Below are 17,690 nucleotides of genomic sequence, written 5' to 3'. Positions count from 1 at the left end.
GGAGAGCGGATATAGTGAATGCAGGGTCCGGGGTTTAGTAACACTTTAAGTGCTAGAGGTACCGGAATTGCGCTCCCCCGCGTTCTCGCTGACAGTCCTGATCCTATTACATCAACTGGTGTTAGAAGGAGGAGCCATTCTGAAAAGCACACAAAAGTCAGGCAGAGTTCAGGCAGTATAGCTTCACTATGACAGAATTTACGTTTCTGAACAGAGCGGTCAGAGCAACCAGAATTATTTTTTATGTTTTACCTAATAAAACACAATATATTGAAATTACATTTCTAAATGTGGTAATGGAACAATCATAAGATGTCTTTTTGCAGAAATACCTGTCAATGGAAAAAGATCGCTCTTCCTTCTCTCATACCTTGTTACAAGACATTCAGGATCGGGGAAGAGAAGCTGTGATTGGACTCTGGGAATGTCTCTATATGTTAAAGAAAGATCGTCGTCATCCAAATTTATTGGCCGTTCTGGATGAGATCACACAGAGAGGTAACAAGACTTTATGTTGTCAGTCAACATTGTGATAAAATAATGATCGACACCAATTACCCCAAAATAATGACTGACACCAATTACCCCAAAATAATGATTGACACCAATTACCCCAAAATAATGACTGACCCCAATTACCCCAAAATAATGATTGACACCAATTACCCCAAAATAATGATTGACACCAATTACCCCAAAATAATGATCGACACCAGTTACCCTAAAATAATAACTGACACCAATTATGCCAAGTGTAACTCCATTGTTGGCAAACTACACTGTCATTGTTCTCCTCTTTTCCTCTCTGACAGAGTTTCTCTCCTTCCCATTTCCATACAGAAAACCTCGCTGTCACTAGTGAAAAGGCTCGATTATTATTACATGATATTTTATGTACTAGCCTTTTCACTAGTGATTTAAATCAAATCCTCCCTGATCCTGAAGGATCCTATTGTGTGTTGCAGCTACCGGTGGGAAGAATAGGAGGGAAGCCGGCAGCACTGCGGGGGTGGGGCACACGGGGGGGCCTGGCCAGCAGGGGGCAATGTATGGTGCACAGAGAAGGTGATCATTGGGTGCAGCAGAAGGCAATTACTAGAACCAATCCCCTATATGGCTCTCTGTGCAGCAGCTGAAAGCCAGCAGAAGGTAGAGAAGAAGAGGGCAGGCCAAAATGCGCCCCCCCCTCCCCCGCAGTTTATGTGTAAGCTTAAAGGATCCTATGCCCAGCTGTCACACACTTGTTAAAATCACTGCCACTACTCCTGTCAGGCTTGTAACTGATGGAAGGTGCCCCCATCCCTACAGAGAACCACTGTGCCCAGGGCAGCCGCCCCTCTTGCCCACCCCTTGTCCCAGCCCTGAGAGCCATGCAGGGGATTGGTTCAAGTAATTGCCCCCCCTCTCTGCCCACATCCGATTCACCCAGCTGCTTGGGCCCCCCAGCTGGCTTGGGCCCCGTACAGGAGGACTGGTGGTACCCCCCCATCCACGGCCATGATAGACAGACTTTCTACCAATATTTTTTTTGTGGAATGTAAACTATGTGCACACATTACTCCTAAACCTCTATCTTCTGAAAAGCTTGTTTGGTCTCCTCACTACTTGTTCTGACTCGACTACAGGATGATAAACTTTATCTCCAACGATGTATACAGCTGTACCACATGGTGTTGAATATATCTCTTGCATCGGGTCAGACAGTTGAACCCAATGAATAAACTTACACGTTGAGGAAGTCAGATGAGGAAACCCATTTGAATGTTCCGTTTAATAGAGAATAACCATAGGTAGAAAAATGTTAACGTCGTAAGTCTTATGGAAGATGCATTCAGGAAGACAGGATACAGTGGAATGATTACTAGAGAGAGGCAGGAGGGAGGAGTATACACAAGTATGGTGAGAGAAAGAGCTCCGCTTAGACAGGAGGAGGCAGTTTAACCGGTTCCCGCCCGGCCAATAGTACAAAGGCGGCCGGGCGAGCAGCTCGTCCCTCCGGGTGGACGCCATATGGCATCCTTTCAGTCATGCGCAGGGCCGCTCTGTGGCGCAATCTGTCATTGGCCGTGTACCTCGGACACGGCCGATGATAGATCTGTGTACCGGCCCTGTTTCCAGCACCATGTGACCTGCTGTGACCAATCACAGCAGGTCACATGACAGTTGTATACAATGGACGGTTTCCTTTCATGCCATCCATTGTATACTAGTGTGTCTGTCTAGCTGTGAATGGTCACAGCAATCACATGCTCAAGCTGGGCTAATCACAGCCCAGCTGTGTCATGTGATTAGCCGTGGCCAAATCACAGCTAACCACAAAAAAAACCCCCTGAATGAATCGATTTCATTAAGGTAAATGCTTGCTTATAGCAAAGTAATTCTTTGCTATAAGCAAATTGTGTAAAAAAAGAAAAATACTGATCACTTCCCCAAAGTAGTACAATGTTACTATGGTAACATTATACTACTTTGGTCATAGTGAAATATGAAAAAAAAAATCTTAAAAAAAGAGAAAAAATGTAATAAAAAATGAAAACTAATAATAATAAAAAAAAAAAAATTATAATTTTTTTTTTCATACTGTCACCAGTCAGTGTCCCTGATCACTGTCCATGCCAGTTATATGATGACGATGTACTGCACTGGTGACAGTATGTAAAAAAAAATAGTGAAAATAATTTTTTTCATTTTCCGAAAAATTATGACAAAAAATTACAACTTCAAAAAACTTGGCATGCCTGTTATGAAATAGGCCGGACTGTCTACTTTGCAAAAAGGGGTCATTTGGGGGATATCTGTCCTGTCCTGACATTCTTGGACCTGAAAATATTAGAATGGCCGTCAGTACTTCAGGATTGATCAATATTCAGATATATCCCATAGTTTGTGAACTCTATAACTTTCCTACAAACTAAATAATACATCCTAATTTGGGTTATTTTCACCAAAGACGTAGCAAAATACATCTCGGCCTAAATTTATGAAGAACAATTATTTATTTGCAAACTTTTATAACAGAAACAAAGAAAAATGTTTTTTTATTTTCAAAATTTTTGGTCTTTTTTTGTTAATTTAGCAAAAAATAAAAATCCCTGCGGTGATTAAATACCACCAAAAGAAAGCTCTAGTTGTGTGAAGAAAATTATAAAATTTAAGTTTGGGTACAATATTGTATGACTGCGCAATTGTCATTCAAAGTGTGAGAGCGCTGAAACCTGAAAAATGGCCTGGGCAGGAAGGTGTAAAATTGCCCGGTATTGGAGCCGTTAAAGACACAGAGCAATAATAAACAATTGATGGTCACAAAGAAGTAATAATGAATCAAATAGTGTAACACAACACTACTAAAATATTTCACTGTGACAATTGATGCTATGCAGGCCATACACGGGTCAAATTCCGAACAAATTTTTTTTAGAAAATCAGAAATTTCATGCATTTTGTAATCCGATGGTGCCACCACTGATTTCACAATTCGACCAATCAAGCCTTCAATTTCACCTCATTTTCTTTTCTTTCAAGATCACAGCTCATGTTCGTTTCTTTTTCGATTATATTTCTCACACGATTCTCCCATCATTAATGAGAAATTTGTTCATTTTTCAAAAACATTTCCAACATGCCCGATCACTCAAATTTTATTCGGCCACTCAAATGGTCGCAAGAAAATCTGCTGTTTCTGTGGCCCCACAAATGGTGCGAATTTCGTATGAAAATTCTTAGAAAATTATTTTGTAAATTGACCTGTGTATGGCCGGCTTAATTTATTTTTTGATTCTCCTATCATTGATTAGAAATTCGTTCATTTTTCAAAAAATTTCCAACATGCCCGAGAACTCAAAGCTGATGGTGGCACAAAAATCGGGCATTTCTGTGGCCCACTATGGTACGAAATTAGAATATAAACTCTTAGAAAATGTTTTGAAGAGAAAATTCTTTCGAAGTTCAACCCGTGTATGGCCGGCTCAGAGGAGAGGGAGCAGCAGTGAGCGGTCTTTATTACAGAAAACTCCTGCACAGACTAAAGTCTCACACTGATTACTGCACAGATCTGGAAGAACACAAAGCATACCAAGATTCAAGGAACAATACACAGGATGAATATATTCACACAATATTTCCTTATCCCCGAGATCACCTTTAATGTATTTTCTTTTGTTTGGACATAAATCTAATGTGTAGTTTGTGAAAGGTCAGCTTCAATCATACATGCCTCAGACCCGTCATCTTCTATTCCTCTGTATAGGTGATCGTCTGGTGGGTCAGATTCTGCTGGATGAACTCGGACACTCGCTGACTCCGGAGCTGATAGGTAAAAAAACCAAAACACATTATACATTATATCTTATAAAACACGGGATCAGATTCTGCTGGATTCTCGGAATGAATGAATGAACTGCAAGTCCCAACAGCCTTAGCGGCCATGGGCTTGTAGTGTTCAGTGAACTACCACGACGCTCCACAATTCATTCCGTACACCCCATACATCCCCTAAATCCAGTACACCCCATACATCCCCTAAATCCAGTACACCCCATACATCCCCTAAATCCTGTACACCCCATACATCCCCTACATCCCGTACATCCCATACATTCCATATGCCCCATACATGCCTGTACAGCCCATACACCCTGTACATGCCTGTACATCCCATACACCCCGTACATCCAGTACACTCCGTACATCCAGTACAACCCATACATCCCTACACACTATACATCCCCTACATCCTGTACATCTCCTATATCCCCGTACATCCCATACCACCCCGTACATCTAGTGCACCCCATACATCCAGTACACCCTGTACATTCCCTACATTTGGTACACCCCGTACATCCCTTACATCCCATACATCCCCTACATCCAGTACACTCCGTACATCCCTACACCCCATACATCCCTACACACAGTTCATCCCCTACATCCTGTACATCTCCTATATCCCCGTACATCCCATTCCACCCCGTACATCCAGTACACCCTGTACATTCCCTACATTTGGTACACCCCGTACATCCCTTACATCCCATACATCCCCTACATCCAGTACACTCCGTACATCCCTACACCCCATACATCCCTACACACAGTACATCCCCTACATCTTGTACATCTCCTATATCCCCGTACATCCCATTCCACCCCGTACATCCAGTACACCCTGTACATCCTGTACATGCAGTACACCACATAAATCCCGTACACCCCGTACATCCCATACATCCTGTACACATCATACATCCAGTAAATCCCTTATACCCCGTACCATCCCGTACACCCAGTACCATCCCGTATGGCCAAGCACATATTTTGACAGGTCTGCAGGAGACCTGCATGATATCAGAGATCTACTGATCGCCGGTGTAATGCTTTCCAGGCTCCTTTGGACATTAATAATAAATGCACATTTTTTTACCTGCAAAAAATTGTGCATTTGTTATTTTTGTCCAAAAGGTGAACTTATCCTTTAACTGATCAAGCTGAAGTTAGAAGCTGATTGGCTCCCATGCACAGCTGCACCAGATTCTGCGTGTTCCAGTTTTAGTAAATCTCTCCCTATCATTCAACAGAACAGCAGACACAGAACAAGTAAGAACACAAATTTAGGTTAAAAAAAATTCATACATTGAAAGATGCTCTGTCACGGGTCACCCACATGCCACGCTTACAGCGACTAGCTAACCGAGGCACGTGCGGCTGTGACTTGGGGTAAGAGGCAGGGGTGGACTGACAACTCATGGGGCCCCCGGGCAATAGGGGATCATGGGGCCTGTGTCCTTGCCCAAACTCAAAAAAGCCTATGAAAAAGGTACCAGGGGCATCTAATGGGGCCCCCTACTGACCCCGGGCCTTTGGGCAATGCCCAAGTTTCCAAATGGTCAGTCCGCCCCTGGTAAGAGGGAATAAAGAGGACTTAACTTTTAATATATAAAACTGTATATAAGATCAACCGTGATATCCTTTCACAGCCTGTACTACCTTTTGGCCACCACCGGAGGGAGCCTCCACTCCAATCCAGCTGGCTGACCACACACTGGCAAATACAAATCTTATATACAATCTGAAACCAATAGCTGTGCACAGTCCCAACTAAAACTATAACATTCCTGACCCAGAAGAAAAGAAAAAACTTTCACCCTTGAAAGTGATATAATGTGTGAAATCTTTCTTCAACGACACTCTACCCAATTCTAATATCTACACCTCAAACAATTGATTAAATAAATAAATCAAGTGAATAAATTCATAAATCAATAAATAAACCATAAATTCATAAAAAGTCCCAAAAATGTCTCTGAAATCTCCAAATGTACAAATCATTTTCTTTTCCACCTTCAAATCACATCGTGTTATGCTGTATATGATACTCCAACGTGTTGTATTTCAATGTTCTTGTACCTCAAAAAAATATAAACTAAAAATAGTGTATTACCTTTTACAAACAAACGCTTGTGCAAAAATAAATGTGTCATGCACACTGCATAGCATGTTCCTTAAACAAAGATGGCTGCGATCGCACTTCCGACGCACGTCTGACGCACTTACTTTTTACTGGAAGTGCGATCGTGGCCATCTTTGTTTAAGGAACATGTTGTTTCTGCCAGGATAAGACCGGATTGGAATATTTCAGATGCTAGAAGCAGTTTGTTGGAGTTTTAGATGTAAGTTGATGAATAAAATGTTATATTTGAACACTTTATAGCCTCTAAATATCTGATTTGCCTTATGAGGAATATGGGAACACGCTAACAGGAATATAAAGGAGCCTGGAGGTGCCAGCATCTACTGTGTGGGAAAAGGTTGACATTACCTTCATAGGGTAATTACCCATTGCTGCACCAGTTGGAGTGTTTTCACTTGAGTTGCACACTTTGGAGTTCACTATTGGGTTTTATTTATTTTTGCAGTGAATGAGTTTACTACCACATTAAGCTGTGAACACGGTCATTGTGTTTGGAGTGTTCACTTTTGTTCACGTGTGTTCATATTTGTGTATATTTATTTTGTATATATATACAGTATATATATATATATATTTTTTTTTTTTTCTCTTTGCACTTTTTATACACATGATATGCAGTGTGCATGACACATTTATTTTTGCACAAGCGTTTGTTTGTAAAAGGTAATACGCTATTTTTAGTTTATATTTTTTTGAGGTACAAGAACATTGAAATACAACATGTTCGAGTATCATATACAGCATAACACGATGTGATTTGAAGGTGGAAAAGAAAGTGATTTGTACATTTGGAGATTTCAGAAACATTTTTGGGACTTTTTATGAAATGATGGTTTATTTATTGATTTATGAATTCACTTGATTTATTTATTTAATCAATTGTTTGAGGTGTAGATATTAGAATTGGGTAGAGTGTCGTTGAAGAAAGATTTCACACATTATATACAATCTGGTGCACTGATTAGAGTTGAGGAGTAGCGTAGCAATCACACACCCTTCTAGAGTCCCTCCCGCTATCCTACAGCTAGAACCCCATTGTTAATCACTCTTCCACTGTCCACACACCCCCACACCAGACACACCACAAAAGGTAGACTGTCACCAGCCAACAGTTTATCCACAGAACGGTCTGTTGAGACATCCCACACACACAGATCTCTCGTCTGGCAGATCTGTTACCTTTACAATCTGCATGCAATCTGCCCACACGCAGTGCAATTGCATACAGATTGGCAATGAGCTTGACCGAGCGTTTAAAGGCACTAACATACAATACAATCTAATCTCTCCAATCTAATGTCTCTGAAGATATGAGCCCGTGCTTAAATACACAGAAGTCACTAATTAATTTTAAGATTTAATATCCCGAAAGTGTGCAATGCATAAAATATGTACAAAATATAAAAAGTTACAGAAATACAAAAAATACAAGAAGACACACAAGGGAATAAAGGACAGAAATAAAACTTTTGCCAAGATTTACCCTGCGACTGGAGCAAGTCAGAAAAAGTCCATAATCCGTTAGTCGATCAACCAGCTCCATACGAATTACAATGTCCCAATGTCCGGGTACTCAATTTATGGGGATATGGATGTAGGCGGGACATTAGTCCTCAGCCAATTGACGCTGGGGGGGGTGTTCCTGTACCCACCCACAGGATGTTCTGGGTGCTGACCTGCCCAAAGTCAATTGGACCAAGACTGGCTTGGATCACCAAGTCGGGAATTGGATTTCCAACACCAGCGCATCAGCCCGATCGCGACAGTACCAATCACTGTTCGACTGTCGCGATCCTGTGCCACATAACCATTTCCTGCATTTTCCTGGCTTTCTACCTAATCCACAAATATGGTTTTTATATGTCGGTGTGACCCACAGAGTGCCCCATAAGAGGGAAGTATTTTCATCTCTCTGCAACTAATATTTTAGCTTTTATGAGAGATTAAACATTTCCTTTGATGTATATATTTTTTTTAGAGCTCCCAATGTCAGGGAGACAACCTGTCTACAGCCATTTCCTTTCAACAAGTTTCCCCAGAAGGTGACAAAATCTTATTAGCCCCCAGGTGCCACTTCCAGAGGAAGCTAGGCTTTTCAGATGTTAATTGAGTGAGCACATGCCTCTGCCTTAATTCTGAACACATCTTATATTATTATAACATGGAGTGCTAAATCTACATTTACAATTACATATTGCTACAGGTACAAAGAAAAAACTGGTCACCTACCCAGGTCTATAACTGGCTTTTTAAACAGTGAACATGGAAGGAATCACATATAAAATAAAAATAGGACTATCCTGCTCAACTTGCCAGCCTACCCCAGTATAATAATGGCTATTGTCAGCAAGGAGCATAGATAGGTATAACTTATCAAAGAGGGGGATAAGTAAGCCAGTTCAAACTGCCAGCCAGTTAGCCAACTATCAAAAACCAAATTGACCTGTCTAAGAACATGCGTTTAAAAATGGGTTTAGTTAGCACACATTTGCAAATGGATACGTAAGCCACAGAGTCACATCACGGCACCCTGAGTATCTGTGGTCCTAACTCTATAAATCTTGAGAGTCCTCACAATGGCGGCACATGCATTTAAATGGATAGAAACAAGGGCAGGTGAACCTGAGGGAGCCCACCCCTCATTAAGGTCATGGGAGCGCACCTGACACCCAGCATGTAGCACAAAGGCAGCCAGGATGTCCAATGCACCCACTGAACCTCCAAAATCAACATAACCCTGTAAACCCCTGTTTTTAAACGCATGTTCTTAGACAGGTCAATTTGGTTTTTAATAGTTGGCTAACTGGCTGGCAGTTTGAACTGGCTTTCTTATCCCCCTCTTTGATAAGTTATACCTATCTATGCTCCTTGCTGACAATAGCCATTATTAGACTGGGGTAGGCTGGCAAGTTGAGCAAGATAGTCCTGTTTTTATTTTATATTGCTACAGGTCAAATCTTATGTACTCAAATCTGTACATTCATGTCACATGTATGTCACACGCGTATCCTTAGGAAAAAATAATTTTTAATTATAAGTATTTATGACTGATAATGCTGGGGAGGAAGAAATAGGTTTGAAGTAATAAAGCAGAGAGACTGGCGGGAACACCAGGTATTTCTCACAAAGGAAGCAATACAAAGAGAACAGGAGACTTTATCACAAGTACTGCCTATGGTACAACAGACAAATATCAGGAATATGAAATGTTTGGGTAACATACACTTAAAATGAAAAATTAGAAGACAACATTCTCCTATGACCACTGATTCTCTTTAACCTTTCACCAACACCTCTTTATTGGGCTCTGAATGACAGGAAGCAGAAGCTGAGTTCCTGGTAATGTGATCGCTGTGATTGGCTGTTATAGCAGTCACATGATTAGGAACCCCCACCACCTCCCATTTATAAATAGTGACTGCGCAGTCACTCTGGTAGTGCTTGCTGCACAGAACAGAGGTGCACCATAGATGCATATGTGTGACGCATGGACGATACGGCCCACCCTCCTCGCTGGCACACATATACATTAGGTAGTTGGAAAGTGGCCAACATTCTTGCTTTTATTATTTTATATTCATAGAAATTCTTGGTCAAAGATGTATTTTATATATCTGGATCATTGTATATCATTACAGTATATTCACATTTTATTTTATTAATTTGATTAATTTAAATTATATTGAGGTTATTGTAGAGGATGGGGGTGTGTGCTTTTTTTGTACTTCTACCATACAAAGTGCAGTACTGTGGTTGGTTGGCATGGTGAAAGGTGGGAGTTCCTGAATAACGTGGCTTTTAGTGACACAACGTTTCAGCTTCCAGCATCATCTTCTTTTGAAGCTTATAGTATTCAAACATGAAATCTCAGAGCTGCAAAAAGAGCTGTAATTAGCTGGAGGTCCTATTCTGATTAATGTCTGCATAGTAAAGTATCTCCAATCAGGTGTGATCTCACCTGAGACATCCTGGAGCCAGAGATGCCAACACTAGCCACAGAGTATAGAAGAGGCAGCATAGAGTACTTACTGGGAATATGTGGGGAGGATACCAAGGGGACACATTGAACTTTGAAGGGTGGTAGAGGAAGCCCCTGACAGCACCCTTTCCACTGGGAGTACTGCTTATACTTTCTCAACTACTGTTTTAACCTGAATCAAAAAATATTTCTATTATATTCCCAGATATTCAGGAAAAGCACAAACATCATCTGATGAAGAAGACTGAGACTCTAGTGGAGCATAGACCCCCAGGAACTACCCTGGAACCACAAAGATTCCTCATCAATGAGCGTTATGTGAAGCTGGTTGTAGTCTCCACTGATCAGTTCCGGCAGCGTCCCCAGAATGAGCTAATACAGACCGGGGTAAAACATGAGGAATGCCTGAAGAATACACAAACTGGACTGGAACATATTTCCCCCAACAAGCTGTTCCGATGGAACCTCCAGTCACAATGTGTACCACATGCAGTAATGGTGAGCGGAGTGCCAGGAATAGGGAAGACCACACTGATGCAGAAGTTTGTCTATGACTGGGTGACCGGAAAACACTACCAGAGATTTGCCTTTGTGTTCTTCTTCAGATTCCGGGACCTTAATAGACTGGAAGAGGTCAGCTTGGAGGAGATGATTCTTCAACAATATCCACATCTGGAGAGTCAGATTGGAAATATTTTACAAGATCCAGAGAGACTTCTGTTTATATTTGATGGCTTAGATGAAAGTATTCACCAAATGGATTTCAGATCAAGTAAACTGTCCAATCCAAAACAGAGAACACATTTTGGTGAGATTGTGGTCAGTTTGGTGAGGCAGAGTCTTCTTAAGGGTTGCTCTGTACTGATGACCAGCCGCCCAACCAGACTGGCATCAGTTAATACAAATGTTTTCCAGAGAATAGCGGAGATCATGGGATTTCTCCATAGAGACAGACTGATCTTCTTCAATAATTTCTTTGGAAATGAGGAATGGTCAGAGAAGGCTTTTCATTATGTGCAGGAGAATGACACGCTGTACACTTTCTGTTATATCCCAGCATACTGCTGGATCATCTGTACAGTGTTATCAATGTGCTTCAGAGCCCAACCAACAATCACCGATCAGCTGATGACATTATTACCCAAAACAGTGACACAACTCTTTGTGACTTTTGTCTCTAACATTCTGGCCAATCACAGCCAGAATAAAGATGGTGCTCACACTGCCCGGGAACTGCTGACATCTATTGGGTGGATGGCAGAACATGGCATCATGAATCATATGATTGTATTTGATGAGCGTCATCTGGAGTCATTCAGTGTGAGAAATGATAAACATCTCTTTTCATCTTTCCTGATGGAATCTGGTCAGCCCCCTGATGTGGATTACACCTTCTTACATCTCACGCTTCAGGAGTTTTTTGCTGCTTTAGTCCATTTTATTGACTATAATGCTGACAGATTACAGGAAACACTTGATGATGCTGAATATTACAAAGATGGCCGTGCCGAAATATTCCTCCGTTTCCTCTGCGGTTTCTCAGACTCTTCTACTAGATCCATGTTAAAGTCTCACATGGGAGAATTGTCTACTCAGCCTGCCAGACATGTCATCACCTGGATCCAGAAGAAACTACTAGAACAAAGACCTGACACATCCATAAGAGGCAACAGAGATCTTCTTAATGTATTCTACTATCTCAATGAGAGCAGGAATAAGGCTCTGGTGTCACAATGTATTGGATCAAACAACATTGACTTTTCCAGTGTCCCCCTCAGCCCTCTGGACTGCTCTGTGCTGTCCTTTATCCTTCAATCCTGCAGAGAGAGAGAAGTAAATCTATGTTCATGTAATATTCAGAGGGAAGGATTGAGAAAACTTGTACCGGCTCTACACAACATCAAGAGTCTGGGGTAAATATTAACTACGAATAATAAAATGTTCTGAAATTTCTCCAGAGAAATTATTATTATTCTATTGGATTTTTTATAATTTACATATTTTATTATTAATTTTTCAGATTAACAGTTTATTTTAAATGGTTGGTTTGTATAAACAAAACATACGCTCACATTTACCTAACACCATATCAAAACAATAACATTAATATTTTATATCTTTTCCCACCACCCAAAGCCCCCCCTACCAATAAACCACATACCTCCCCCCCTTCAATCCTACCTTATCTCTGCTCTGCTTTTCTGCTTTTTCTACTCTTTCTGGAGATCCTAATCAAGAAATAAAGCCATATCGATTCCTATATTAATCAACCATGATCTCTAGAATTGAGTTTGATTTTTTTAAATTCCTCCCATTTTTTCCATTTTATATGGAAACTCTCCATCTTATCTTCATTCATATGGTAAAGTTCCTCCAATCTATATATCTGATCTACCCTATCTACCCAATCTTTTATTTTTGGTGCCTCCTGTTCCTTCCAAAATTTGGGTCTCAATCCCTTCGCTGCATTCAATTAATACAACAAACCAGTTTTTTTTATATTTTTTAAACTGAAAGCTTGGTACCACGAAAAAGGCAAATCTCTGGGTCTTTTGAGATATTAACCTCCGTAATTTTCTGAATCAAACATACTATTTTCCCCCGATACTCTTGGATTTTAGAACACTCCCACCATATGTGATACATTGTACCTCTACCCCCACATCTACGCCAACATAAGGGTGAATTGTCTCCACTTAATCTGTGTTTCCTCTCCCACCATTATGTCTCCTAATTGTACATCTTCCTTCTTTATCCACTTCCCATTGATACTTTCTTTACCTGGAGGAAAAAAACTGTGGATCCTAAAGGCATTAACAGTGAATTAAATTAGTCTCTGATGGGGGTGCTGCTTTTGCGTGAGTGCAGCGTTGATGGAGTGCTAAGAACGTAAGCAGTTAAACACAGCAGACTAATTATGCCTTCTCTGCTTCCACAGGTAAATGCACCTATCTCCTATCTCCACTCTTACTAGGAAAACGCATTGACTCCTGCTACTTTTCTCTGGGTAAATGCTCCTATCTCCACTCTTACTAGGAAAATGCATTGACTCCTGTTAAATTCATCACAAATAGTGTATTTATATTTGTGTATATGTTGACCAGTTCTCACCTCTAGCTGCACCCGTTTTACGCCTGTAATCTGTTCCTGGTCTCCTTGACAAACATCCCCCACTATTCATGTGATCCTTATCAACTTCTAATTGGGGTGGAGTTGAATGCTCATGTGAGCATCTCCCTATAAATTTAGACCAGCTTATGGGGGGAGATCTCTGATGGGGGGGGGGCACAGTCTCTGGTGGGGGTGCTGCTTTTGCGTGAGTACTGCATTGATGGAGTGCTAAGAAGAAGCAGTTAAACACAGCAGTTGAACTCAAGCAGCAGGAAGACACAACAACAGCAAGAAACTCTACTGCATGCTGGACAGACTGCGAGCAAACACCCTGGGAAACATCTTTTTCAAGTCTGAGCCCCACTTTGTGTACCTTTTTAATATGCCCCCTCTACTCCTCCTTTTCATATTACTTTCTTGCGTTCCCAAAATCTCATTTCTTTACCCCTCTGCTCCACCCCAAAACTTGTACATCTCACCCTTACTGCTACCATCTCCTGCTGATACTTCACTCTCCTGCTGACCCAAACACCAGGACTGGAAGGCATGTGCGCTCGTGTACATCCCGCTCCCATGCCACCTTTCTCACCCTTCTTCTTCTCCTAACCTCTGGGGATATATCCCCAAACCCTGGTCCCTCACCACCTCACTCACCCATTAGGCACCCTCCTACTCTCACGAACCGCCGAAACCCCCTCAACCTTATACCTGTCCCCCTCCTCCCCGCATCCATCCCTCCACTCTCGGTTGCACTCCTGAACGCCCGATCGGTTTGCAACAAGTTCACCGCCATCCATAACCTCTTTATCTCCCGCTCCCTCAACCTCCTAGCAGTCACTGAAACCTGGATCCAAGCCACTGACTCCGCCTCCCCTGCGGCACTCTCCTATGGAGGTCTCATCTGGTCCCATTCACCCAGACCGAGCAGTTGTAGAGGTGGTGGGGTCGGCGTGCTCTTGTCACAGCTGACCACCTTGCAGGTCCTCCCAAACCCCCCCTCTCTATTCTTCTCCTCCTTTGAGGCCCACTGCATCCGACTCTTCTCCCCCACCCCTCTGAGGATTGCAGTCATCTATCGGCGGCCTGGACCCGTATCCTGCTTCCTTGACGACTTTTCCTCCTGGCTGCCCTTCTTCCTCTACTCTGAGCTACCCCCATCATCCTTGGGAGACTTCAATATCCCTATCAATGTCAACAACCCGGCTACATCCCAACTCCTCCTCTTAACCTCTTCTTTTGCACTCACACAGTGCACAGAGTCCTCCACCCACACTGACGGGAACACCCTGGACCTCGTTTTCTCCCATCTCTGCACCCTCCACAACCTTACAAACACCCCTTTCCCTCTCTCTGACCACAGCCTCATTACGTTCTCCATCTCCCCGTCCTCTAACGCCTCCCGGCCACTACTGCGTATAACGACTCGCTATCAGCTGCCTTAGACTCCTTAGCACCTCTAACCACACGTAGCATTAGATCCCGACCGCGTCAACCCTGGCAGAACGACCACACTAAAAATCTTAAACGACGCAGTCGCGTGCTGGAATGATTATGGCACAAAACCAGGTCTCCTCGAGCATTCTCCCTCTACAAATCCGCCTTCCTCACCTACTCCTCCTCCCTCCACGCCGCCAAACAAGCCTACTTCATAACCCTCATCAACACCCTCTCCACCTGTCCTCGCTGGCTCTTCTCCACTTTCAACTCCCTAATCTCCCCCCCCCCCCACCCAGTACCTCACTCACCGCCCACGAGATTGCCAATCACTTCCAAAATAAGATCGACACAATCCGTAAGGACATTGCCAATGCTCAACCTACCTCCGACCTACCCTCCCTCCCACTATAACCCCCTTAACTCTCCCCCTCCTCTGACCTCGCAACCGCCCTACCCCCAACCACACCTAACATCCCGCACACTATAACCTCCCAAACACTCCGCTCCTTCAGCCTTGCTACCACTGAGGAGGTCACTAAGGTCTTCTCAGAAGCCCGCCTCACCACCTGCCCCCTTGACCCTGTCCCCACACAACTCCTCTGGTCACCCTCCTCCTCCATCCTATGCTCCCTCACCCACATCTTCAATCTCTCCCTCTCTACTAGTGCATTCCCCTCCCCCCTAAAGCACGCGCACATCACCCCCATACTCAAAAAAACCCTCCCTGGACCCCACCGGCCTGAACAACCTTAGACCCATCTCCCTGCTGCCATTCACTTCTAAGCTCTTTGAGCGCTTAGTCTACAATCGCCTAAGCGCCCACCTCACTGACAACAACCTCCTCGACACTACAGTCTGTATTCTGTCTCCTACACTCCACCGAAACCGCCCTACTCAAAATCACTAATGACCTGCTAACCGCCAAAGCTAACAGCCACTACTCTTACTCCTCGACCTTTCCGCGGCCTTCGACACAGTTGACCACCCCCTCCGCTCTCTCCTGGCTCTCCTCCTATCTTTCCCAATGCTCCTTCAGCGTTACCTATAACACTACCACCTCCCCTCTCTCCCCCTCTCTGTTGGGGTCTCCCAAGGCTCTGTCCTCGGGCCCTTTCACTTCTCCATCTACAGCTCCTCCCTCGGCAAATTGATACACTCCCAACTATCTCAACTATCACCTCTACGCCGATGACACGCAAATTTACCTCTCCACCCCTAGCCTCACCCCTTCAGTCTCCGCCCGTATCACCCACCTACTGAACGACATATCAGACTGGATGTCGCTCCATTTCCTCAAATTAAACCTTTCCAAAACCGAGCTCTTAATTTTCCCCCCACCTCACCTCCCCCCACCCTATCCATCACGACCAACAACGCCACCATCAGTCCCACCCTGCAAGCCAAAGTCCTAGGTGTCACTCTAGACTCAAACCTGTCCTTCCAACCCCATGTCCAATCGTTGGCAAACTCGTGCAGGCTCCACCTCTGCAACATCTCCAAAATACGTACATTCCTAACCCCAGACACTACTAAACAACGCCCGCGCATGCGCTGTATGCGGGACTTCGGCAAAATGGCACCTAATTACCTCGAATACAGGCACATAGCACATTATATATATAGCTCCTGTGACGTCCGGCAGCTATGGCTCTTATTCCTTCTGATGATGTACGTGTGATACGAAACGCGCGTCAAGGAGGAGCCCCTGCTAGCCGTGACGTCAAGCTGCCGGATCAAGGAGGTCCGGCGGCCACTCTTCTATACCAGCTGGTCAGTGTGTATTTCATGACATCCTTTGTGCACAAGGATTGATTTTACTTTCATACTCATGTTAAGTGTTTTTTACTCTAATCTTCAATAAATTCGTTTAAATTTTGATCTAAATACTACACTATGGGTATTCCTTTTTGCTGCACATCGAGCATTTAATCCCTCAGGACCACCAGGTGACTACCCCAGGGCCCAGAGTAGTATTCAGCTGATCCAGTTTGGAGCCAGGTCTACCATAAGGGACCCCCAGATGTGGCACTCCCCATCACGGAATCACCTGTTCTGAGCTTCCTTCCATCCACAGCTGGAATGATCCTTGGCTTATGAGATATAAACACACAATTAAATTGTGCTTCCGGTGAGTGCGCAATTTATTTATTTTTTCTGCACAACGCCGGACTATATACGTCACAGGGATCTTATCCAAACACATTTATCTGTGGTTTTTTTGGATTACTAGACTATCATTGGACTATCTCTTTACTGTGCATTCATATTGTGCGTCTCTATTGTGAAGTGAAGCCATGTGGGGTACACGTCATTACTTCATTCATTTTTTCACTTTTTGGGAAGGTCACATACAATATATGTGGCCTACACTATTTGATATTTATTCAAGGGTTTGTGCACCACCTTAAATACTGGTGCAGTCATATATCATCTAGCGCTGCACTATTTATGTTATATTGTCAATTTGAAGGTTTATGGTTTTTCCTTTTTAGTGTATCAGCTGCTGTATTAGTTAGCGCTCACTGAACCCTTCATCACTACTACTAAACAACTTGTTCACTCCCTTATTATCTCACGTCTGAACTACTGCAACTCCCTTTTCACCGGCCTACCTCATCACAGACTATCCCCGCTTCAGTCTATCCTGAACTCAGCGGCCAGACTCATCCACCTTACCAACCACTCCTCTTCTGC

At 43.2% G+C, this 17,690-nt stretch overlaps 1 protein-coding gene across 1 annotated transcript in view; it reads left to right on the top strand.

The window, feature by feature from the left end:
* LOC149433902 (NACHT, LRR and PYD domains-containing protein 3-like) overlaps positions 1-12,401 on the top strand; it is a 32,942-nt gene extending 20,541 nt beyond the window's left edge. Inside the window, exons 4-6 of the mRNA XM_089664292.1 lie at positions 327-498; positions 4,247-4,312; positions 10,654-12,401. Coding sequence (XP_089520418.1) covers positions 327-498; positions 4,247-4,312; positions 10,654-12,365 — 1,950 coding nt within the window. The 3' untranslated portion in view covers positions 12,366-12,401. The remainder of the gene's footprint in view (positions 1-326; positions 499-4,246; positions 4,313-10,653) is intronic.
* Positions 12,402-17,690: the final 5,289 nt, after the last annotated feature.

This window comes from Staurois parvus, unplaced genomic scaffold (assembly GCF_062004578.1).
Source record: "Staurois parvus isolate SC_StPar_1 unplaced genomic scaffold, SC_StPar_1.0 ptg001879l, whole genome shotgun sequence".
Lineage (NCBI taxonomy): Eukaryota > Metazoa > Chordata > Amphibia > Anura > Ranidae > Staurois > Staurois parvus.
This window is presented reverse-complemented; position numbering and strand designations above follow the sequence as displayed.